The 26,264-nt window shown below is 43.6% G+C and overlaps 1 protein-coding gene across 6 annotated transcripts; it reads left to right on the plus strand.

The window, feature by feature from the left end:
* The first annotated feature begins 9,189 nt into the window (after positions 1 to 9,189).
* On the plus strand, positions 9,190 to 13,962 carry ARMCX2 (armadillo repeat containing X-linked 2). Of its 6 annotated transcripts, none has more exons than XM_049872886.1 (5): positions 9,190 to 9,274; positions 10,392 to 10,545; positions 10,793 to 10,904; positions 11,070 to 11,215; positions 11,495 to 13,962. In XM_049872886.1, exon 5 carries the CDS (start codon positions 11,624 to 11,626, stop codon positions 13,574 to 13,576), a length of 1,953 nt encoding a protein of 650 aa, XP_049728843.1. In that variant the 5' UTR covers positions 9,190 to 9,274; positions 10,392 to 10,545; positions 10,793 to 10,904; positions 11,070 to 11,215; positions 11,495 to 11,623; the 3' UTR covers positions 13,577 to 13,962. The 6 variants fall into 6 exon arrangements, with proteins under 6 accessions (XP_049728843.1, XP_049728845.1, XP_049728841.1 ...); XM_049872888.1 differs by having other exon boundaries at positions 11,105 to 11,215; XM_049872884.1 differs by having other exon boundaries at positions 10,793 to 10,900.
* Positions 13,963 to 26,264: the final 12,302 nt, after the last annotated feature.

A 26,264-nucleotide genomic window follows, 5' to 3' on the forward strand; every position in this document is an offset into this window, starting at 1 on the left:
AAGAGATCCAAATATCGGAAAGGAAGAAATGAAAGATCATCATTTGTAGATGATTATGTATGCATGCATGGAAAAACCAATGGTATCACCCGAAAACAGTTAGAATTAGTAAGAGAAATCCCCAAAATTGGCAGATAAAAAATATATATATATAATTTTCCCATGAACAGAAAATTGCCTATCAGAAATTGTCATTTGAAAAAGAAGTAGCATTTCTGCAACAAAGACTACTAAATACCTAGGAAAAAACTAACAAATAATGTGAATTACTTAGCTGAAGAAACTTACAAAACTTGACCAATAAATATAAAAATTGAATTGAGCAAAATGTAGACACGCCATATTCCTGGAGGGAAAGTCTCAATTTTCAGACGTTAATGTTGCTTAAATTAGCCTGCAAATTTAAAGCAATTCCATCGCAAATCCCGACACCTTCGTTTTTAATTGTACTGTGCTTTAAGTGAAAGTTTACAGTGCAAATTAGTTTCTCATTCAAAAATTCATGGACAAATTGTTTTGTGACATTGCTTGCAATCCCCACAATGTGTCATCACTCTCCCTCCCCTTTTTCATTTACACCCCAGGTTCCTCTCATCCATTTGTCCAGTTTTCCTGTCCCTTCCCGCCTTCTGGTCTTTGCTTTTGGGCAGGTGTTCACGCCCATTTGGTCTTGTATACTTGATTGAACTAAGAAGCAAGTTCCTCACGTGTGTTATTGTTTGTTTATAGGCCTGTGTCATCTTTGGCCAAAAAGGGGGATTTCGGGAGTGGCTTCAGTTCCAACACTTATTTTTTGTTTAGCAATTTAGAACTTGATTAACAAGCAAAAATGTACTTAATAATATGTGCATAAAAAGAAAGTTGAAAATTGTTAGCAGTGGCTGGGAATGGAAAAGATATTACAGAGTTTTTTCCCATTATGTTGTTGTTAGGTGCCTTCGAGTGGGTTCTGACTCACAGCGACCCTGTGCACAACAGAAGGAAACACTGCCAGGTCCTGCGCCATCCTCACAATCATTGTTACGTTTGAGCCCATTGTTGCAGCTACTGTCAATCCATCTCCTTGAGGCTCTTCCTCTTTTTTGCTGACCCTCTACCAAGCATGATGTTCTTCTCCAGGGAATGGTCCCTCCTGATTACATTTCCAAAGTATGTGAGATGTAGTCTCACCATCCTTGCTTCTAGGGAGCATTCTGGCTGTACTTCCTCCAAAACAGATTTGTTCATTCTTCTGGCAGTCCATGGTATACTCAGTAATCTTCACCAACACCAAAATTCAAAGGCATCAATTCTTCAAATTCAAAAGCATCAATTTCTCTTCAGTCTTCCTTATTCATTGTCCAGCTTTCACATGCATATGAGGTGATTGAAAACACCTTGGCTTGGCACCTTAGTCCTTAAAGTGACATCTTTGCTTTTTAACCCTTTAAAGACATCTTTTGCAGCAGATTTGCCCCATGCAATGCGTCTTTGATTTCTTGGCTGCTGCTTCCATGGCTGTTGATTGTAGATCCAAGTGAAATGAAATCCTTGACAACTTTAACCTTTTCTCCATTTATCATGATGGTGCTTATTGATCCAGTTGTGAAGATTTTTGTTTTCTTTATGTTGAGGTGTAATCCATACTGAAGGCTGTGGTCTTTGATCTTAATCACTAGGTTGTGTCATCCGCATAACGCAGGTTGCTAATGAGTCTTCCACCAATCCTCATGCCCATTCTCCTTCATATAGTCCAGCTTCTCGGATTATTTGCTCAGCATACAGACTGAGTAGGTATGGTGAAAGGATACAACCCTGACACACGCCTTTCCTGACTGTAAACCATGCAGTATCCCCTTGCTCTGTCCAAACGACTGCCTCTTGGTCTAAATTCAGGTTACTCATGAGCACAATTAAGTGTTCTGGAATTCCTATTCTTTGCAATGCTATCCATAATTTATGATTCACAGTCAAATGCCTTTGAGCAGTCAATAAAACAAGGTAAACATCTTTTTGGTATTCTCTGCTTTCAGCCAGGACCCATTGACATCAGCAATGATATCTCTTGTTCCACATCCTATTCTGAATTCACCTTGAATTTCTGGTACTTCCCTGTTGATGTACTGCTGCAACTGCTTTTGAATGATTTTCAGCAAAATTTTACTTTGTGTGATATTAATGATATTGTTTGATAATTTCCATATTCTGTTGGATCATCTTTCTTTGGAATGAGCACAAGTATGGATCTCTTCCGGTCAGTTGGCCAGGTAGCTGCCTTCCAAATTTCTTGGCAGAGAGGAATGAGCACTTCCAGCGCCACATTCATTTGTTGAAACACCTCAGTTGGTATTCCATCAGTTCCTGGAGCCTTGTTTTTTGCACATGCTTTCAGTGTAGCTTGGACCTCTTCCTTCAGTACCATCGGTTCTTGATACTATGCTACCTCCTGAAATGGCTGAATGTCAACTGATTCTTTTTGGTACAGTGACTCTGTGTTCCTTCCATCTTCCTTTGATGCTTCCTCATTAGTTCAATATTTTCCTCCACAGAATCCTTCAAAATTGCAACTTGAGGCTTGAATTTTTCCTTCGGTTCTTTCACTTTGAGAAATGCTGAGTGAGTTTTTCCCTTTTGGTTTTCTGTCTCCAGGTCTTTGCACATTTCATTATAATACTCTACTTTGTCTTCTCTAGCATCCCTTTCAAATCTTCTGTTCAGCTCTTTTACTTCATTTCTCCCTTTTGTTTTAGCTACTCTATGTTCAAGAGTAACTTTCAGAGTCTCTTCTGACATCAATTTTGGTCTTTCCTTTCTTTCCTCTCTTTTTAATGACCTCTTGCTTTCTTCATGTATGATACCCTTGATGTCACTTCACAAATCATCTGGTCTCCAGTCCTTAGTGTTCAATGCGTCAAATCCGTTCTTGAAATGGTCTCTAAATTCAGGTGGGATATACTCAAGGTTGTACTTTGGCTTTCATGGACTTGTTTCAGTTTTCTTCAACTTCAGCTTGAACTTACATATGAACAATTGATGGTTTGTTTCACAATTAGTCCCTGATATGCAGCTATTGCAGCTATTGATCTGGCTAATGCCTTTTTCTCCATACCTGTTTCAAAGGATCACCAAAAGCAGTTTGCCTTCAGCTGGTAAGGCCAGAAATGCACCTTTCAGTTGCCTATGTCAGGGCTACATCAACTCTCTAGTCCTATGTCATAATTTCGTCTGCAGGGAACTTGATCGCCTTTCTCTTCCACAAGACGTCACACTGGTCCATTACATCGATGACGTTATGCTGATTGGATCTAGTAAGGAAAAAGCATCAATGACTCTGGACTTATTGGTAAAACATTCACGTGCTAGAGAGTGGGAAATTAAGCCCGCAAAAATTCAGGTGTCTTCCACCTCAGTGAAATTTCTAGGGGTTCAGTAGTATGGGGAATGTCAAGATATTCCTTCTAAAGTGAAGGATAAGTTATTGCACCTGGCCGCTCCCACAACTAAAAAGGAGGCACAATGCCTAGTGGGGCTCTTTGGACTTTGGAAGCAACATATTCCTTATTTGAGTGTGCTACCCTGGCCTATTTATCAAGTGACTTGAAAGTTGCTAGTTTTGAGGTAGGGCCCAGAACAAGAGAAGGTTCTGCAACAGGTTCAGGCTGCCATGCAAGGGATTCTTCCACTTGGGCCATATGATCCAGCTGATCCAATGGTGCTTGAAGTGTCAGTGGCAGATAGAGATGCTGTTGGGAGTCTTTGGCATGCCCCTATTGGTGAATCACAGCACAGACCCCTTGGGTTTTGGAGTAAAGCCTTATCATCCTCTGCAGATAACTACTTTCTTTTTGAGAAACAGCTTTTGGCTTGTTACTGGGACTTAGTAGAGACTGAATGCTCAACCATGGGACAGCAAGTCACCGTGCAGCCTGAGCTGCCCATCACAAACTGGGTGTTGTCTGATCTACAGAGCCATAAAGTTGGACATGCACAGCAGCGCTAATCATTAAATGGAAGTGGTATATATGAGATTGGGCCTGAGCAGGACCTGAAGGCACAAGTAAGTTGCATGAGAAAGTGGCCCAAATGCCCATGGCCTCCAGTCCTGTCACATTACCTTCCATCTCCCAGTTTGCACCTTTGGCCTCATGGGAAGTTCTTTAACGATCAGTTGACTAAGGAAGAGAAAACTCGTGCCAGGTTTATAGATGGTTTTGCACAATATGCAGGCACCACTCGAAAGTGGACAGCGGCAGTACTACAGCCCTTCCCTGGGACCTCCCTAAAGGACAGTAGTGAAGAGAAATCTTCCTAATGGGCAGAACTTTGAGCACTGTACCTGGTTGTTCACTTTGCTTGGAAAGGGAAATGGCCAAATGTGAGACTGTATACTAATTCATGGTCTGTGGCCAATGGTTTGGCTGGATGGTCAGGGACATGGAATGAATGTGACTGGAAAATTGGAGACAAGCATTTATGGGGAAGAGATATGGAGATAGACCTCTCTGAATGGGCCAAAGACTTGAAGATATTTGTGTCTCATGTGAATACTCCAAAGGGTGACCTCAGCAGAGGAGAATTTTAACAATCAAGTGGATAGGGTGACACGCTCTGTGGAAACTAGTCATCCTCTTTTCCCAGCCACTCCCGTCATTGCTCAATGGGCTCATGAACAAAGTGGCCATGGTGGCAGGAATGGAGATGATGCATGGGCTCAGCCACATGGACTTCCACTCACCAAGGCCAACTTGGCTACCGCCACTGCTGAGTGCCCAGCCTGCCAGCAGCAGAGACCAACACTGAGTCCCTGATATGGCACCATCCCTTGAGGTATCAGCCAGCAACCTGGTGGCAAGTTGATTACATTGGACCACTTCCATCATGGAAAGAGCAGCAGTTTGTTCTTACTGGAATAGACACTTACCCTGGATATGGATTTACGGTCCCTGCACACAAAGCTTCTGCCAAAATTACCTCCGTGGACCTATAGAATGCCTTATCCACCATCATGGTATCCCACACAGCATCGCCTCAGATAAAGGGACTCACTTCACAGCAAATGAAGTATGGCAATGGGACCATGCTCAGGGAATTTACTGGTCTTACCACGTTCCCCTTCATCCTGAAGCAGCTGGCTTGAGTGAATAATGGAATGGCCTTCTAAAGACACAATTACAGTGCCATCTAGGTGTCATTACTTGGCAGGGTTGGGGCAATGTTCTCCAGGAGCCTGAATATTCTCTAAACCAGTGTCCAACATATAGTGTGGTTTCTCCCATAGCAAGGACTTATGGGTCCAGGAATAAGGGGTGGAATGAGAGTGGCACCACTCACTATTACCCCTAGTGACCCACTTGCAAAATTTTTGCTTCCTGTCCTCACAACGGAAACCCTTGTGGTGTAGTGGTTAAGTGCTATGGCTGCTAACCAAAAGGTCAGCCGTTCGAATACGCCAGGTGCTCCTTGGAAATTGTATGCGGGCAGTTCTACTCTGTCCTATAGGATCGCTATGAGTCGGAATCGACTCGACGGCACTGGGTTTGGTTTTGGTTGGGTCCTCACAACCCTATGCTCTGTCCAGAGGTCTTAGTTCCAAAGGGAAGAATGCTCCCATCTGGAGACACATGTGTGATCCCATTGAATTGGAAGTTAAGAAGTTAAGAATCCCACATGGCCACTTTGGGCTCCTTCTGCCTCTGGATCAACAGGCAAAGAAGTGTTACCATACTGGCTGGTGTGATTGATCCTGATTACCAAGAGAAAATCAGACTGATATTACATGATGGAGGTAAAGAAGGATATGTCTGGAATGCAGGAGACCTCTTAAGGCATCTCTTAGTACTACCAGACCCTGTGATTAAAGTCGATGGAAAACTACAGCAACCCAATTCTGACATGACTACAAATGGCCCAGACCCTTCAGGAATGAAGGTTTGGGTCACCCCACCAGGCAAACAATCACAACCAGCTGAGGTGCTTGCTGAGGGCAAAGGGAATACAGAATGCATAGTGGAAGAAGGTAGTTCTAAATACATTTACAGCCAGGTGACCAGTTGCAGAAATGAGGACGGTAATTGTTATAAGTATTTCTGCCTTGTATGTATGCATCAAATATTTTTGTTTTCTTCACTTCTAAAATATAAGATGTAAATAGAGCTAGTGCATATCTGATTGTATGTGTGTTTGTTGTATCATGTTAGGCACAAGTATGACTTCATAATTGTCTTTATTCAGAGATTATGTATGGATTAAGGAGATGGGTACAGGTGCCAAGTTGACAAGTGATCATTAAGGTTGTGTGTCAACTTGGCTGGGTCATGATTCTCAGTGGTTTGGCAGTTATGATGTAGTTTGGCAGTCATATGATGATGTGATTACTTCCATGATGAGATTTGATGTAATATGATCACCTCCATGAAGGGATCTGCTGTAAGTAGCCAATCAGTGTAAAGGAAGTTTCCTTGGGTATGTGGCCTGCATAGAATATAAGTGGACTCTCTGGCAAGACTCACAGGCTTTTACTTGCTCTGGATGCTGCAGCTGGCTCCTGTTTATCTGACCTCCAGTTTTTGGAACTCGAGCTACCAGCTTACCTGTGGTCTTGCCTGCCGATCTCGGTCTTCGCAGCTTATGAGCAAGAGCCCTGCTGTCTAACCTGTTGATCTTGGGTTTGCCAGCCCCTGTGGCTATGTGAGTCAGGAGACGCCTCCAGCCTGACCTATGAATTTAGAACATTCAAGCCTCTACAACCACATGAGCCCATGAGCCATTTCCTTGATGGAAGTCTCTTTATATAGATATTTATATGCTTCGCTGGTTTTGCTTCTCTAGAGAACCTGGCCTAATACATTATATATATATATACACACATTTTAAATATATTATACATACTTTATATATTATATAAAACAAACAAAAAAAAAGCGTTGCCATCAAGTTGATTGCAACTCACAGTGACCATATAGGACAGAGTAGAACTGCCCCATCAGGTTCCCAAGGAGCACCTGGTGGACTCGAACAGCCGACATTTTGGTTAGCAGCCAAACTCTTAACCACTACGCCACCGTGGTTTCCATATATTATATATACTTTTATATATGTCATATATTTCCATATTATTAGAATTTTTACCACTAGTATATATTACCTTAGGAACCCTGGTGGCATAATGGTTATGTGCTCGGCTGCTAACCAAAAGGTCGACGGTTCAAACCCACCAGCCACTCTGCAGGAAAAAAACCTGCCAGTCTGCTTTTGTAAATATTACAGCCTTAGAAACCCTACGGGGCAGTTCTTCTCTGTCCTATAGTGTTGCTATGAGTCAGAATCAACTTGATGGCAGTGGGTTTAGTTTACCAGAAAGGAAAAAAAATGCAAGATCCCTAATCTGGACAGTTATATATAACACAGACTCTAGGGCATCGTATTGGTCCGTAATACTTGGGGGAGGAATTACAGACCCTTAAGAGACTGATGAGATCAATGATCTCTATTCCCACAAAAAAAAATGCACTTAACTACACATGCACTCACAAACACAACTTGGCACACAATTTCAGGTAGTCCACGGACTTGGTCAGGTGAACACACCTACGCTAGCTTTATCAGTATGATCATGGGGAGAATGCCTTGGGCTCAGGCATAAATTTGCCTGAGGGGGCACCAAGGTGGGTGTGGACTGGAAAACAGTGACCCTGCATCAAGGCTAAGTTCTTCCTGGATGCCCTGGTGTTAAGGAGACCAGAGATTAGTGGCCCAACAGGGTGCACTTCTCAGGCTATGTGGGTGTCAGCAGCGACTAAGGGCAGAGAACGGGCAGGCCTGGGTGCTCTCCTCTCAGCAATCACTTCTTCAGGCTTCTTGAAAACCACCGGCTTCAGGGGTAGGTGGGAATAGCAGTTCTCAAAGGCTGAGTTTCTTCTTGGTGAATTTGGTGGAAAAAGGGAGGAGGGAAGGAAAGAGCCACCAGCTTGATCACCAGCTTGGTCACCTGTCCATGTATATTTTTGGAGTGAGCGACAGTCAGGTGTCTGAAGCAGAAGATGAGTCTATGGATTATGGGAGCGTGGAGGGAACAGCACCTTCCCCACCTCTTGACAGGGCAGGAAGGATCAGACCATCTTTGCAGTCCTCAGACCTTCAGCTGCCTGGGCCTCACAGCTCTTCCCTTTGCCCAAAAACTAAATCACCAGCCTGGGACCTAATCCAGGGACAGGTGTTCAAAACTGTCGTGGTTACAGCCATCAAATTACAGGAGATTCACACAGCAGTCAGCAATGGTTTGGGAACATTAAATAAATGTGTTTCTCTAACAGAAGAAGACAGGATCATTTATTTATCCATCTGACAAGCTGTCCCGGGAGGAGAAAAAGTAGGATATTATTTGTCCAAAATAAATAAAATTGGACAACCAAACATCTCCCCATGGATCGATTTACAGATCATGTGGAAATATGCTAGTCTTGTTGAGAAAATTACCATGTTTAGATTTGCAAATACCTTAGCATGTTTTGAAATGGTCCTACGTGGCCAATAAAATTAATTTTCTATGGGAAAAAAATTAACCCAAATTAATGGTGCCTTCCAGTTTAAACGGGGAATCTTTTTTTTTATACAGCATGCCCCTCTTTTTCATTGCTGTTTCCCTCTGTGAGCTCTTGTCTTATTGTATGTTCTTACTGTAAAAACAAAGCATGGTGATAGTTTTAAAAACAAAGCAGAAGAGTATTACAAAAATACAGACCCCACTCTCAACTCCGTGTCTCCTTGCCCATATTGGGGTAGGGACCACACTGCCAGGAAAATGGTGAGCACAAGTGGCTGGGGGATTGGAGGAAGAGAGAGGAGAAGGTATCCAGTAGCCCAAGAAAAGATGAAACAATTCCCCAACAAAAAAGTAGAATTTGCCAATAGCCCTCCAAGAAGATGCAGACCCTCCCTGGTACCCAGAGAAAGGCACATACTGACAACAGGGAGAAAGGGCTACTTTTGGCCCCTGGGGCTACAAAGACAAAAAAAAAAAAATGAGTGACAGCACCTGGTGTGGTAGGGTGAGGTGAGGTTGGGGGGGTAAAGCAGAGGGCTTATACTCCTGGTGGGAGTGGAAATTGGGGACCCAAGCTTACTGGCGATGCGGCTTTCACGTGATCAGGAGCTGACGTGGGCAAAGGTACTTAAAGCCCTGACCGCCGTCCTCCCTCCTCCTCTGGGTACCAACTCTCTATTTCGCTGTGCACAGCAGTGCGTTTAACCCAGGCGAAGAGGAGGAGGAGGAGAAAATTCTGCCAAATCTGGGCAGGTGGGTGTAAGGGTGGGCACGGCTTGGGAGCCCTGAGCAGGGGCAGCCCAGAGGTACGGGCGTCGGAGGCCAGGGGAGCCTCTGCCTCGCCCACTCCTGGCCGGCTTTCCCGACAACAGCGCTCAGTCGCAGCTCCTTTTGGTGGGCGGCGGGGACAGGGGGAGGGGGAGCAGAAAGACTTTGCTAGACTTCGCGAAGAATCTGCTTACTCCCTCTGGCAGCCAGTGTCGTCCCACTTTGTTTTTGACACTCAGGCCCCGTGCCCCGACACCGGGTCCTGTTTTGAGAAGAGGAGGGAAGAGAAATAAACGTAGCAGCGCATCTAAGGCCAGTGGAAACACTAAAAAAGGCTGGACCGAGGGGCATGCAATCTAGGAACCTTCTGGCTGATTCACTCCCACTCATTTTGCAGACACCTCCTCCGACCACCGATCCACGCACTCTGTTCCTCCGCCCCCTGGCCTTTGGGGTGCTGAAAAAGGGGTGTGCCAGCCCCTGTCGGGGGGTGGCGGGTTTGGCGCTGTCTGGGCTTCACAGGAGAAAATCTGGGGTTAAACCGCCGTACTAGCTCCCAGACCGCCTTCCAGATACTTCGGACCCACACCGCCCTTCGCCACCCCCACACACCCGTCTTTTCAGTCCTGGAAAGGGAATTCGGGTTCTCAAGCCGGAGAAATGGCGGTTATCTGGGGATCTGGGTGGGAGGCGGAGCCCAGAGTGGAGAAACAGTGGAAAATCACGACTCGAACCCAAGAACGCAGTCATGGAGGCCTGTGTTCTGCAGACTAAGGCTAGGCCTGAGGGGGCTGGAGAGTGAAGAGAGGGTGATCACAGGAGGGGGACAACTAGACTGTTCAGCAGTAATCCTCGGTCCCGTGTCCCATCCAGCTTTCGCTGCACCTCGCCCCGCCCCCTCCCACTTCAGTGCAGAGAAGGGGTGTGGCGGTGGCGTGTCCCTGAGAAATGGCGGAAGACGGGGCGGTGCAGAGTGGAAGGAGGCGTTGAGTGCCTGAGGAGACTGCGCCGGAGGAGGGATTGGAATGAGAGGAGAGGGGTGGGAAGAGTTGAGGGAATTTGGGAGGTAGAAATGTTTGACATTCTGATGTATGAATTCCAGAAGGCAATTATTGGGACTCTTGTTCTGGTGCTGATCCATCCACAAGGCTGTCAGTCTCCAGCGTCTGCTGTCTGTATGTCTGCCTTTTGGTCTGTCCTTAGGATGAAGTTCTAACTGAACTGAAGGAGGGATAAACAGCCCTGAATCCTTGGAGGTCAGTGTTGAGGAGTGGGAACTGTCTGGGAAACCCTGGTGTGGGCGTGACAGAAACCAGAGCAGAGTCTCGGATCAGAGGCTCCTCCTCCCCTTCCATCTTCTCCCTTCTACTAGCACCCTTGCCCCGCCCCCATCCTTTTTGGTGCAGGGAAAGGGGTGTGGCATCAGCCTTAGGAAATAATTTCAGGGGAAGGGGGTAGGGAAAGGAAGAAGAGCCCTGAGAGGGAGAAACTCTTGACCCACAGGGGTTCAAATCAGCAAAGGGACCGGTGTCAGACCATCGAGGCTCCTTTCGGCCCCTGCACAACCACAGGCTTGAAGGGAAAAGAGCAATCTGCTCCTGATTCCGGCAGGTTGGTATGTGTATGAGCACCCTCTGCGGACCCTTGGGGTGGGGAGGTAGGAGGGTAGGCATCAGAGCAGAATATGGGATTTCTACTGCCTTTCTCTGCTCTCCATCAGCTTTCTTGACGCTCATACTGCCTCTGATCTCCCTCTTAAACCAAACCTGTTGCCATCCAGGTGATTCTGAGACATGGCAACCCCATGTGTTACAGTGTGGAACTGAGCTCCATAGGGTTTTCTTGGCTGTAATCTTTATGGAAGCAGATCTCCAGGCCTTTCTTCCGCGAGGTGCCACTGTGTGGGTCCCAACCACCAACCTTTAGGTTAGTAGTCCAGTGCAAACAGTTCGTGCCACCCAGGCCCCATCCCCCCCCCCCATCTAGGTGCTGGAAAATTGTGTGTTGGATTGGCAGGGCAGGCTAGGGATGAAGACAAAACGTTGGACAACCAGGGCCCTGAATGAACAAACGCGGGCCTTGGCACAGTGTCCTGGGTGCTAGCCTACCACCAAGCATTGTGTCCCCACTCTCTACTTAAAGCAGGCCTGGGTAGGCACAAGGTGAGCTGGAGCCCAAAGTCTCGTTTCTATCCTGTACCCTTAGGTCCTGCTCAGCTTGTAACCTCAGCAGAACTTGCTAGCCTGAGCTGTAGCATCTCGCCCAGGCGCGCACGCATCCCGCTTGGGCAAGCCAGCTCTGCGCCCTGAATCAGAGAATCACCTCAGCTGCACCATGAGCCGCGTTCGGGATGCTGGCTGCGTAGCCGCGGGGATAGTGATCGGGGCTGGAGCATGGTACTGTGTGTTCAAATACTCCAGGGGAAGAGACCAGAAGAAGAGACTGGTCAAGGCCAAGCCCAAGGCCGTGGCTCGTACTGGAGCCAAGGCTAGAGCCGGGCTAAGGGCAGGATTCACAATCGACCTTAGGCCTGGATTTGGACCTCCAGCCCCAGTGCTGGCTGGGGCACAGGACAGGGATCAGGATGGAGACTCTGCACTGAACAATGGTGGAGCTGAGGCAATGGTCCCAGCTGCGGCCAGTGCTGAGGCTCAGAGTGGGGCAGGAAGTCAGGCCCAAGAGGCTGGTGGGGCTGGGGCTGGGGCTGGGCCTAAGGCTGAATCGGAAGTTGGAACTGCAGCGCCTTCTGCAATGGCACCACCTCCCGGCGAGGCACAGGCTCCTGGAGCTACAGAGGCTCCCACAATGCCAGAGGCTCCCACAATGCCAGAGGCTCGCACAATGCCAGAGGCTCGCACAATGCCAGAGGCTCCCACAATTCCAGGGGCTCCCAAATTGGCAGAAACCCCCAGTGCAGATGAGGCTCCTGCAGTGGCACCTCCGAAGGCAACAGAAAGTGTGAGGGTGATGGAGGCTCCCACCGCTGCAGCGCCTACTGAGGTGGCAGAGGCACCTGAGGTGGCAGCACCTGCTGAGGTGATGCAGACTCCTGGGGCGGCAGCGTCTACCCAGGCCGCAGAGCCAACAGGTCCTACAGAGCCTCCTGGGACTTCTAGGTCCTCTAGAATAGCTCCAGTTCCTGGAACAGCAGCCACCAAGAGAGCGACCCCAGGGGCACACACTGGGGCTATACCTAAGGCCGGGTCAGCGACTGGAGCTGTACCCAAAGGCGGGGCCAAGGGTGGAACCAAGTCCCGTGCTGGAGGCAAAGGCAAGGGCAAGAAAAACAAAGTTGAAGTAGACGAATTGGGGTTGGGCTTCCGCCCTGGGGATGGGGCGGCAGTAGCTGCTGCAGCCTCAGCTAATGGGGGACAGGCTTTCCTGGCGGAGATCCCTGATTCTGAGGAAGGTGAGTCCGGATGGACTGATACAGAGTCCGATTCAGACTCTGAGCCTGAGACCCAGCGCAGAGGGAGGGGGAAGAGACCAGTTCACATGCAGAAGCGCCCCTTTCCTTATGAAATTGATGAGATCCTGGGTGCCCGAGACCTCAGGAAAGTCCTTACCTTGCTTCAGAAAACAGATGATCCTTTCATCCAGCAGGTAGCTCTGCTCACCCTGAGCAACAATGCCAATTATTCATGCAACCAAGACACAATTCGAAAATTGGGAGGCCTCCCAATTATTGCAAACATGATCAACAAAACTGATCCTCACATTAAGGAAAAAGCCTTAATGGTCATGAATAACCTGAGTGAGAATTATGAAAATCAGGGCCGGCTTCAGGTGTACATGAATAAAGTGATGGATGATATCATGGCCTCTAATCTGAACTCAGCAGTACAGGTAGTTGGGCTAAAATTTTTAACAAACATGACTATTACTAATGACTACCAGCACCTGCTTGTCAATTCCATTGCAAACTTTTTCCGTTTGTTGTCTCAGGGAGGTGGAAAAATCAAGGTTGAGATTTTGAAAATACTTTCAAATTTTGCTGAAAATCCAGACATGCTAAGAAAGCTGCTCAGTACCCAAGTGCCAGCATCCTTTAGTTCACTCTATAATTCTTATGTGGAATCAGAAATTCTTATTAATGCACTTACTCTATTTGAGATCATCTATGACAATCTCAGAGCGGAAGTATTCAACTACAGAGAATTCAATAAGGGCTCCCTTTTTTTCTTATGCACTGCATCTGGAGTGTGTGTTAAGAAAATCCGAGCTTTAGCAAATCATCATGACCTTTTGGTGAAAGTGAAAGTTATAAAACTAGTGGATAAATTCTGATTGGCTGTGTACTCCCAAAGAACTTGAAGAAATTTCTTGGTTTATGCAATTTGGAAGCACTGAAAAGTGAAAGTTACTGCCTTTCCACTTTGCTCATATAGTAAAAGGATCTTTTCAGCTGCCAGTTTTGAATAATGTATCATCCAGAGTGATGTTATCCGTGACAGTCTCCAGCTTTAAGCTGAACCATTTTTTGAATACCAAATAAATAGTCCTCTTGTACTGAAAACACATTTGTGACTATAATCTCACTGCTTGGATGGAAATATTTTTACTGTTTCCTCTATATGAATTGAAAGTGAACCTGTCCATCATGAATAGCCTACATTTCTATCATTTGTTTTGACTTGAATTTATCCACCAAAGATTTCATTTGTGTATCATCAATAAAGTTGTATGTTTCAACTGACAAAAAATTGTTCTTATGCTTGAATTTAAAATCTAGCTGAAGAGATAAGGCACATAAATACCAAAGGATTACTCATTGTCGAATGTGTGCTATCTGGTTAAATGAAGCACAGGTTGCTGAGGAAGTTTCAAGAAGAAAGGATACACTTAAGGTGGGCCCTAAGGGACAGCATGAGAAAAATCAGATGGGCATTCCAGGAGAGGGAAATGGTATGAACAAAGGCATGGAGGTTGGAAATACGTTGCTGTGATAGGAAGGAAACCAGTTTGCCTGGAGTGGAAGCTGTGGAAAGAGGAGTGATGCGAGATAAAGGTGAAAATTTAGGGTGAGGCAAGTTTAGGGGAAGATCCTGAACCCTAAGCTGATGTATTAGAATATTATCCTGTCATGTTCTGGGAATCAATGAACATTTTTGACTAAAGGAAAAATAATCTGGTGGCAATGTGCAAGCCGAATTGAAGTTGGGATGGAGATAAGAGTGGTGACTGAATATGAGGACATTTGTTAAGAAATTGTCGTAATAGACTAAGCATGAGATGATAAAGGGTAAAATAAAGTGGTGGTGATTATAAGAACTGTTAGGGAAAGATGGTAATAAGTGACTCCTCTGAAAAGAGAAGTACCAGGATCTGCTGGTACTTCTGCTGGAGGCTTGGGTACGGGGCGACAGAGAGGGAGGATTGTATGGTCCAGTGCAGGTCCTGACAGGGAAAGCCTCTCTTTCTAGGACAACTCTGGTGACCACCAAAGGCCAAAGTGGGTTACCATTTCAAAGGATGACAAAAAAGCAATGGGGCTTCCGGAAGCCAACTCTTCAGACATGGATTGGACTGGACAATGGGTTGGAGAGGGATGCAGGTGAGGAATGAACTTCTTGGATCAGGTGGACACTTGAGACTATGTTGGCATCTCCTGCCTGGAGGGGAGATGAGAGGGTGGAGGGGGTTAGAAGCTGGTGAAAAGGACAAGAAAAGAGAGTGGAGGGAGAGAGCAGGCTGTCTCATTAGGGGGAGAGTAATTGGGAGTGTGTAGCAAGGTGTATAAAGTTTTTGTGTGAGAGACTGACTTGATTTGTAAACTTTCACTTAAAGCACAATAAAAATCATTTTTAAAAAATGGGGCAGAAAGAATGATGCTTGGTGCAGACAAGTGTTTGAGGTCTAGGTCGGCCTTCTTTTGGAAGAGGGACAGTGGTGTGGCCTTCATGGGAGGGAGACCCTCTTTGGGGGTCCTCGTGACTTCACTTAAGAACAGATGTACCTTCCTTCCTCCCCTCCCTGGCTCACTGAAACAATGAAAGAAGCACATGGAAGGCGTCCCAGAGATTTTTCAAAACCAGCCTACTTTCCTGACATCCTTCATAAAACCCTCATTTTTCTACAAGTGTATGGTAGGCTGTGGCAGTGATGGGGATAGGGACACCTAGGAAGGAGACATGTAGAAAAAGGATAGATTGGCATTACATATTGGTATAACTTATTATTTGGGGGATAATTTAGCAATATGCATAAGAAGTCTTAAAAATGTGCATGCCCTTTGTCCAACTCGTAGAGTTTCCCCCCTTAAGGAAATAATCAAATAATTGTACAAAAAAGAATATACAAAAATGGTCAATTCAGCACTGTTTCTAAGAGTGAAAAACTAAAAATAACTTAAATGTCTGTTTTACCCTGGGTTCTCTAGAGAAACAGAACCAGTAAAGCATATAAATATATAGAGAGGTAGAGATTTATATCAAGGAAATGGCTCACATGGCTGTAGAGGTTAGAATGTCACAAGTTCATGGGTAACCCTGGAGGTTTCTCCTGATTCACATAGCCACAGGGTCTAGCAAACCCAAGATCGACAGGTAAGACAGCAAGGCTCTTGCTCACAGGCTGCAAAAACTGATGAATCCCAAGATCAGCAGGCAAGACCGCAGGTAAGCTGGTAGCTCAAGTTCCAAGAACCCAAGGTCAGATGAACAGGAGCCAGCTGCAGGATCCAGAGCAAGAAAAAGCCTTCCATGAGCCTTGCCAGGAAGTTCACTTTTATTCGATGCAGGCCATGCACCCAAGGAAACTCCCTTTCAACTGATTGGCTACTCACAGCAGATCCTATCATGGAGGTGATCACATTATATCAAATCCCATCCTGTAAGTGATCACATCATTATATGACTGCCAAACTACATCATAACTGCCAAACCACTGAGAATCATGACCCAGCCAAGTTGACGCACAACCTTAATGATCACTTGTCAACTTGGCACCTGTACACATCTCCTTAAACCATACACAATCTCTGAAAAAAAGACAATTATAAAGTCATACTTGTGTCTAACATGATACAAAGAACACACATACAATCAAATATGCACTAGCCCTATTTATAGCTTACATTTTAGAAGTGAAAAAAACAAAAACATTGGTGCGCACACATACAAGGCAGAAATACTCATAACAGTTACCGTCCTTGTTTCTGCAGCTGGTCATGTGGTGGTAACTGGTATTTAGAACTACTGTCTTCCACCACACATTCCATATTCTCTTTGCCCTCAGCAAGCACCTCAGCTGGTCATGGTTCTTTGCCTGGTGGGGTGACCCAAACTTTCATTCCTGAAGGGTCTGTGCCATTAGTAGTAGTGTTAGAATTGGGTTGCTGTAGTTTTCCCCTCACTTTAATCACAGGGTATGGTAGTACTATAAGAGGTGCCCTAAGGGATCGCCTGCATTCCAGACATACTCTTCTTTACCTCCATTATGTAATATCAATCCAATTTCCTCTTGGTAATCAGGATCAATCACACCAGCCAATATGGTAACTCTCTGCCTGTTGATCCAGAGGCGTAAGGACTCCAAAGTGGCTAGGTGTCATTCTTAACTTCCAGTTCAGTGGAATAAGGGATGTGTCTTCAGGTGGGACCATTCCCCCCTTTGAAACTAAGACCTCTAGACTGACAGAGCATAGGGTCATGGGGACAGGTAGCAAAAAAAATTTGCAAGTGGGTCACTAGGGGTAATAGTGAGTGGTGCTACTCCCATTTCCACCCCTTGATTCCTGGACCCATGGATCTTGGCTATGGGAGAAATAGCACCATATATTGGATGTAGTTTAGAGCATATACAGCCTCCTGGAGAACACCGCCCCAGCCCTGCAAGATATTGCCACCTAGCTGGCACCTTAATTGTGTCTTGAGAAGGCCATTCCATCATTTTATCAAGCCAGTTGCTTCAGGATGATGGGGAACGTGGTAAGACCAGTGAATTCCATGAGCATGGGCCCATTGCCGCACTTCATTTGCTGTGAAGTGAGTGCCTCTATCTGAGGCGATGCTGTGTGGGATAGCATGATGGTGGATAAAGCATTCTGTAAGTCCATGAAGGTGATTTTGGCAGAAGCATTGTGTGAAGGGAAGGCAAATCCATATCCAGAGTAAGTGCCTATTCCAGTAAGAACAAACTGCTGCCATTTCCATGAAGGAAGTCGTCCAATGTAATCAACTTGCTGGCTGATTGCTGGCTGATCACCTGAAGGGAGAGTGCCATACTGGAGACTCAGGGTTGGTCTCTGCTGCTGGCAGATTGGGCACTCAGCAGTGGCTGTAGCAAGTCAGCCTTGGTGAGTAGAAGTCCATGTAGCTGAGCTCATGCATAATCTCCATCCCTGCCATGATGACCACTTTGTTCGTGAGCCCATTGAGCAACGATGAAAGTAGCTGGGGAAAGAGGATGACTGGTTTCCATAGAACGTGTCATCCTATGCACTTGATTATTAAAATAATACTCTGCTGAGCTCACCCTTCGGTAAGCATTCACATGAGACACAAATATCTTCACTTCTTTGGCCCATTCAGAAAGGTCTGTCCACATACCTCTTCCCCATAAATCCTTGTCTCGGATTTTCTAATCATGTTCCTTCCAAGCCCCTGACCATCCAGCCAAACCATCGGCCACAGCCCATGAATCAGTATACAATCGCACACCTGGCCATTTCTCCCTCCAAGCAAAGTGAACAACTAGGTACACTGCTCAAAGCTCTGCCCATTGGGAGGGTTTCCCTTCACCACTGTCCTTCAGGGAGGTCCCAGAAAGGGCTGTAGTGCTGCCACTGTCCACTTTCAAGTGGTGTCTGCATATCACGCAGAACTATCTATAAACCAGGCACGAGTTTTCTTACCTCAGTTAACTGGTCGTAAGGAACTCCCCATGAGGCCATAGGTGCAGACTGGGAGGTGGAAGGTAGTGTGACAGGAGTGGAGACCATGGGCATTTGGGCCACTTCCTCATGCAGCTAACTTATGCCTTCAGGTCCTGCTCAGGACTGATCTTGTACATACCGCTTCCATTTAAAGATGGAGTGCTGCTGTGCACATCCAAATTTATGACTCTGTGGGTCAGACAACACCCAGTTCATCATGGGCAACTCAGGCTGCATAGTGACTTGGTGGCCCGTGGTTAAACATTCAGTCTCTACTAAAGGCCCAGAGAAGCCAAAAGCTGTTTCTCAAAAGGAGAGTAGTTACCTGCAGAGGACGGCAGAGCTTTGCCCCAAAATCCTAAGGGTCTGCACTGTGATTCATCAATAGGGGCCTGCCAAAGATTCCCAAAGGCATCTCTATCTGCCGCTGACACTTCAAGCACCATTGGACCAGCCGAATCAAATGGCCCAATTGGCAGCACTAAGTCTAACACTAAGGAATTGGCTAAACAATAAAAAAAAATAGATGGTATAATATTATGCAACTACTAAAAACTGTGATCTATTATGTTTATTGGCATGAGAAGACATTCATCATATGCCTGTGGTATCAATTAAAAAGGTTCACATGATTGAAACTCAGTGAAAAATTTTTCACATGTTTATTAAGTACATCTCTGTGTAGTCACACAAAATTGGAATTATACTGCACATCAGTAGTTTTCATAGTGTAGTCCATAGACCAATGCAGGCATCTGGGACCATAAAGTCAGGACTATTCTCAAAATAATACTAACATGTTATTTGCTATTCTCACTATGCTAGCATTTGCACTGATGGTGGAAAAGTAATGGTGGGTAAAACTGCAGGGGCCTTACCATGAATCAAGAGAGTGTCCCCAAACTATACTAGAGGTGATTTTATTCTTTACAGCCACACACACTATTTTTTTTTAAATCTAGCTTCACTTAAAAAGGTCCTTAATGGGACAGAATTTAAAATCTTCATGGAATCCAGACTTTCTGGAGTCGCAGAGGCTGGGTGAGACCCTGAAACTATTGCCTTGAGATAATCTTTAAACCTGAAGCTAAAAGTATTCCCTGAAGTCTCCTTAAAATCAAACAATAGTTCAGCTTAACTAGTAAAAATTGTCTGCCTTGAGCATTATGCTCTTTTAAGAACTAGATATATGGGATCAAATTGACAATAGCAACTCGAAAGGTTACATAGGAAGCTTAGGGGGCAGTGAGTTTGTGTTAATGGGGGAGGAACAGTTTGGAAAAGGAAGGTGAGAATGGTTGCATAACTCAAAGAATGTAATCAATGTCACTGAAGTGTACATGTAGAAATTGTTGAATTGCTAATGGACTACCATCACCACAACCTCCACCAGACTGAGCCCATAACAACTAGATGGTGCCTGGTTACCACCACTGACTGGTCTGGCAGGGGTCAAAATAGAGGGTCCCAGAGAGAGTGGGGGAAAAAATGTAGAGCAAAATTCAAATTAAAAAAAAAAGACCAGGCTTGCTCGTCTGACTCAGACTGGAAATATCCCAAGAGTGTGGTTCACGGACACCCTTTTACTCAGTACTGAAGTCACTCCTGAGGTTCATCCTTCAGCCAAAGATTAGACAGGTCTATAGGGCCAACGATAACACACGTGAGGGGCATGCTTCATAGTTCGATCATGTATACAAGATTAACGGGCACACCAGCCCAAAAGCAAAAAGGAGAAGGCAAGAAGGGACAGGAAAACTGGACGAAAGGAAACAGGGAACCGAGGTGGAGAAGGGGAGAGTGTTGACGCATAGCTGGGTTGTCAACCAATATCACAAAACAATTTGTGTATTAACTGTTTAATAAGAAACCAATTTGCTCTGAAAACTTTCACCTAAATCACAATAAAAAGAAAATGAAATTGTTGAATTGGTGTATGTTCGGCTGTGTATATTTTTAATAAGAACAAAATTAATTATTTTCAAATGCCGTTAATAAAACTGTAAATATTATAGATTTTATTAAATATCAGTGCTTGAATCCATGTCTTAATATTCTGTGTAACGGAATAAGAAGTATGCACAAAGCACTTCGGCTGCATAGGTTAGTATAATGTTGGTTTCAGAGGAACATATTTGCATGATTGTTTGAGTGTGCGCTGAATTAGCTGCTTTTTTTCTTGAAACACCATTTTTACTTAAAAGAATGACTGGCAGACAAACTATGGTTTTTCAGACTTGGATATTTGGCAGATATTTTCTTGAAAATTAATAAAGTTCTCTTTCAAAGAAAACAACTGACAATATTTGTCACTAAAAATAAAATTTGAGCTCTGAAGCAAAATTAGAATTTCGGGAACTTGCATCCTCAACCATGAGCTTGACAGCTTGTAATACGTAAAGATTTTTTCTCAAGAAGATTGCTGGAGATAAGAATGGAGACAGCTTTTCTTCCTTTTCTCCTTCTAAGATGATGGAGTGCCCTAGGGCCCGATGTTGATCCTACTCACTTTTACTGTGACCGTTGTAACCCGTATAACATTGAACCCATGACCATTTAATAAAGAATATCATTGCTGTCATAACAAGATGCCCCTGGATGAGTGAGACGAAACCCAAGATGTTTTTGAACCTTTAATAGGGAGAAGCTGAAAAGATGTCAGCCCTGAAACAATAATGTCTTCTTCTGGGTGAAGTAGAGGTGATTATTGGAGCTCATATGATGAGATGGTTGCATTAGCATCTCTTGGCTTATTAAGGTAACCCAACCAGCTTCTTTGCTCTGATTAACAGTAGAAACTTCCATTTCCTTCAGGTGAAACTTATTCCCATGCAGAATTGTGTTGTCTGGTTTTTTGAATGAGCTAAGAATCAAGCAATAGGCAAATACCTCATTTCCTAAAATCCGGAGTTTTGTGTCTTAAATCACATCACATGTAAAAGATCAACAGCATAGTTCAAGTGTGGCTGAGTCTTATAAGAACAATTTTTTTTAAAGGTTTAACTTAGTAAAATAATAACAATAGGTACCAAGGATTGAGCATCAGCTACATTATTCCTAAAATGTTTCTGGTGAAATATTCCTCGGGTATTCTATACTATTTAGTTTTTACCTTTTATATTGCATGTTCAGTACATGGGTGAAGTGGGGCAGTTCTCACAGCCATGTTTCCACTGCATAGTCCTGCCTTCCTTGCTTTAATTTATTGATCTGGGTGAACAATTGAATCAAGAAGTGACAATGTTCTCTTTTTATGAGAATATGAACTGATAAATCCAAGGACTGAGAATAAAGAGCTTTTATTTTAGTGGCAGAGCACAAGGATGAAGCAATACAAACTCCTTTTCACGTCCCTGAAGCTGCACTTGTTTCCACCCTTTATCAGGCCAGGTTATTCAACTTTACCATTACCTGTAAGAAATACCACAATGATACATGTTACAACGTGGATGAACCTTAAAAACATCATGCTGAGTGAAATAAGCCACAAAAGGACAAATACTGTGTGTTTCCACTTATATGAAAGGTGAGAACAGGCAAATGTATATAGACCTAAGGTTATTAGTGGCTACCAGGGGTGGGTAGGAGGGAGGGAGGAAAGGAGACTCACTGCTTCGGAGACACTGAGCTTCTATTAAGGAAGGAAAAAGTTGATGAATACAATGAATGTCACTGAAATGTACATGTGAAGCATGTTGAAATGGCACCTGTTTTGTTACATATGCATTCACCACAAAAAAAGTAATGGAAAGAAATATCACGATATCTTACCTTTAACTCCCTTTTTCTGCTTTAAGCAAATGGCTACAGACTAAGACCAGAAATGAAGTAGTAAGCAATATAGAGTCTCAGACAAAACGTGGGATATTGGAGATGAGGTAGGGCAATGTATAATGACACTTCCTTCCACAGTCTGGGGTTGGAAACTAACAGCCTACAATTAACTGAGAGTATTTTCCTTTTGACAGTAGGTTCTAGGTGACAAGGTAGTTGCTCTCATAGAATGATTTCATGGGCAAGAGGAATTGGGTGGGATCAGATGTTGTTTCTAAGGACACTGAACAACTTCCAGTGACGACAATGAGCAGGAAAGAAGATGGAATTCCTGATTAAATGTGAAGAATCCTACTGCAGGAATGCCTTTCTACTTAAAGTCATCAACACCACTTGAAGAATGAGTTTAGGAACTGGCCTTTTCTGTGAAGTAATTGTAGGATCAGTTGAGTTCACCACCTTACCAGAGTTCTTTATTGCAACTGGGAACACTGGTAACTGAAATGGGTGATCTGAGAAATCCTGACCCTCCTTGGGCCTTTTGGAAATAGTTCCCACTGTTCTTCCCTTACAAGGAAAATAGCACTTTGCCTCATAGACCCTCACTGAGATTCATACTTGGAAATATGAAAACATCTTGGGTCTAAGGGTGATATTGCAATATCAGTATGAAGAAGAGAAGAATTATAGATTTTGAGTGTGCCTACGTTTAGACGAGTCCATGTTAATCATAAACAGGACTTTTACCTATTATAAATATATTGATAATATATTGACTAGCTCTAGACTTTTATTAGATATGAATGGTTAAATTTCAAGACAAACTACTAAAATAATAGAAATAGAATGTACAGTGTCTAAAGCAGTAAAGAAAAAAATGCAGTAAGAAAAAAACATTTACTCCAAAAGAAGGTGAGAAAGGAGAAAGGTGAAGGCTCAAAAAATGAAGGCAAATATAAAGCACACAGTTTAAATGTATCAGTAACAACAATAAGTGGAAATAGTCTAAACTTACTAGTTAAAACATACTGTCAGATTTTAAAAATCCAACTGTATGCTAAAGAATAAGCACATAAAACTTTGAAATAAAATTACAGGAAAAGTTATATCATGCAAGCACTAACCAAAGGGAAGATGGCATAATCAAATTAATATGAGATAAAATAGATCTTAAGATGGAAAGCATTATTAAAGATAAAGAATAGGCGAAATGTTAAACAAACTGTGGTGTATCCATACCATGGAAAACTACTTAGCAAAAAAGACGAATGAACCATTGACACACACAAAAACTTGGATGAATCACAAGGGCATTATGCCGAGTAAAATAAAAATAAGACAAAAGCCAACATCAAAAGGACACAAATTGTATGATTCCATTTGTATAACATTCTTGAAATGAAAAAAATTAAAGAGCTGGAGAACATATTAGTGGTTGCCAGATGTTAGAGATGGTGGAGAAGCAGAGGAATGGGTGTGACTGTAAAGGAGTAGCATAAGGGAGATCTTTGTGGTGATAGAATGGTTACGTATTTTGACTGAAGTAGTGAGATAATTGTATCAATGTCAATTTCGTAGTTTTGATATTGTACTATAGTTGTGGAAAGTTTAACCATTGGGGGAAACTGGGTGAAGGGTATATGAAAAAAAAAACCATTGCCATCAAGTCGATTCCAACCCATTGCAACCCTATACATGAGACCTCTCTATACTTTGCAACTCCCTGTGAATCTATAATTATTTCCAGAGTAAAAAGCTTTTGGATGATAAAAGGTTTAATTCACCTAAAAATATAAAAACAATTCTAAATTTATGGGCATTTAATAAAGTAACCTCGAAATATACAAAGAAAAAGGTTATGGAACTATAATAAGAAATGAATAAATCTAAAATCACGCGGGAGATTTCAACAGACTTCTCTCAAGTACTTTAAGGACAAGGAGAACAAAAGAAAAGCTACAGAAATATGCTGATTTAGTGGACATAATTGGAATTCTGCATCCGATAATGAAAGAATACACATTCTTCTCAAACATACATAGAACATTTACAATAACTGGTCTTGTAATCGACCATGAAGCAGGTTTCAACACATTTTCAAAAATCAGTATCATAAAGATCACATTGTCTGACCAAAATGCAATTAGGATAGAAATCAATAACAAGATAGCACTTAAAAAACCCATGTGTTTGGAAATTTTAAAACATGCTTCTAAATAACTCATGAGTCTCTGTCATATCATAGAAATAAAAATAATACAGTATTGGTGCAAGAAGAGATAAATAAATAAATGGAAAGGCTTAGAGACAGACTTGTATACATGTGGAAACTTAATATCCTATAAAACTGGTACCACAAATTAATGGAGAAAGGGTGAACTGTTAAGTATAAGGTCTTGGGAAGACTGGCTCATTATTTTGAAGAAAAATAAAACTGGATCCTTTCCTAACACCAAGTATAAATCTGAACTCCAGAGGATGAAAGGCCTAAATATGAAAGGTAAAATTATAAAGTAAATAGAAGATAATATAGAAGATCCACAATCAACAGCCACGGAAGCAGCAGTCGAGAAATCAAAAGGCGCATTGCTTTGGGCAAATCTGCTGCAAAGGACCTCTTCAAAGTGTTGAAGAGCAAAGATGTCACCCTGAAGACTAAGGTGCACCTGACCCAAGCCATGGTATTTTCAATCACATCATATGCATGTGAAAGCTGGACAATGAATAAGGAAGACCGAAGAAGAATTGACGCTTTCTAATTGTGGCATTGGAGAAGAATACTGAATATACGACGGACTGCCAAAAGAATGAATAAATCTGTCTTGGAAGAAGTACGACCAGAATGCTCCTTGGTAGCGAGGATGGTGAGACTTTAGGATGCGAATCACAGCATCACACCATTACGTAAATTAAAAATTCATGCATACACAATAATGTCAGTTTTAAAAGAACTCAGACAAACAAAAATATACACATCAAATATATTAGAACCGTTGTCTCTAAGGAAGAGGGTGAAAGTAGGAAGCAGAGGCAAGGAGTGAACATTAAAATTTGTACTTAACCAGTTGCTGACTCATGGCAACCCCATGTGTGTCGGAGTAGAACTGTGTTCCATAGGGTTTTCAATGGCTAATTTTTCAGAAGTAGATGGCTAGGCCTTTCTTCTGAGGCACCTCTGAATGGACTTGAACCTTTAACCTTCTGGTTAGCAGCCAAGCGCATTAACCATTTGCACCACCTAGAGGCCCCATGATTTGTACTTACTTTCTCCTATTTTCCAGTATTATTGCAGCCCAAAAGATAAGCATCAGCATGCAATCTTTTACCATCAGAAAAAAAAGCAATAGAGTTATTTTCATTGGAAAATTTACAAGGAATCTATTTGGGGAAAAAAAATCTATCATAAAAAAGATTTTCAACTTAAGAGGGAGGCACCACTTCATGAAAGTGCCTTAGTCCAATTAAATTTTCACAAATGTATTGTTTTTCTACACAAGAAGTATTTCTAAACATGCTAAGGTATTTGATAAGTTTTTAGACTGAATCCTCCTAAACAGTGAGATTTAGCTCTCAACCAAGGGAAGAACTGTGAGGTTGAGGCAGCTAATGATCTGATCCTTCCTGCCCTGTCAAGAGTTGGGGAAGCTTCTGCTCCCCCACCCCTCCCATATTCCAGAGCCTCTTATCCCCTGCCTTCAGGCTCTTGATTCTGTTGCTCACTCCAAAAATATACACGGACAGATGACCAAGTTGATGACCTGAGTAGATGCCTTTGGCTCTTTCCTTCCTTTCCTCCCACTCTTCCTCCCTCCACCAAGTTCCCACAGAGGTAACTCAGAGGAAACATAAAAAAAAAAAAAAAAAAACCTTTGCCATCTAGTAAGTTCCAACTCATAGCGACTGTATAGGACAGAGTAGAACTGCCTCATAGAGTTTCCAAGGAGCACCTGGTGGATTTGAACTGCTGACCAGAGGAAGCACAGAAGGGATTATTCCCACTTACCTCTGCAGCTGATGGTTTTCAAGAAGCCTGGAAAGGTGATTGCTGTGGGGAGAACCCTCCAGGCCTGCCTGCTATCTCCCCTTACTCATGGTGCCCAGGTGGAAAACTTCCTAGATGCTGTCTGCTACCTTTTACCTGTACTGAGAGGTGCAGCCTGCTTGGTCGCTCATCTTTGAACTCTGCATCTCCAGGAACCCAGGAGGAGCCTAGATATGCTGCAGGATTGCTGCCTGCCAATCCACCTTCTCCCCAGTGACCCCTCAGCCAGACTTGGGCCAGTGTCCAAGGAAATCACTTGCTAATGATGCTGATTAACTTAGATC

This window comes from Elephas maximus, chromosome X, assembly GCF_024166365.1.
Source record: "Elephas maximus indicus isolate mEleMax1 chromosome X, mEleMax1 primary haplotype, whole genome shotgun sequence".
NCBI lineage: Eukaryota > Metazoa > Chordata > Mammalia > Proboscidea > Elephantidae > Elephas > Elephas maximus.

What these genes read in the sequence shown, in the direction of transcription:
- ARMCX2 (XM_049872886.1), top strand. Translation starts at nt 11,624, where the DNA reads ATGAGCCGCGTTCGGGATGCTGGCTGCGTAGCCGCGGGGATAGTGATC.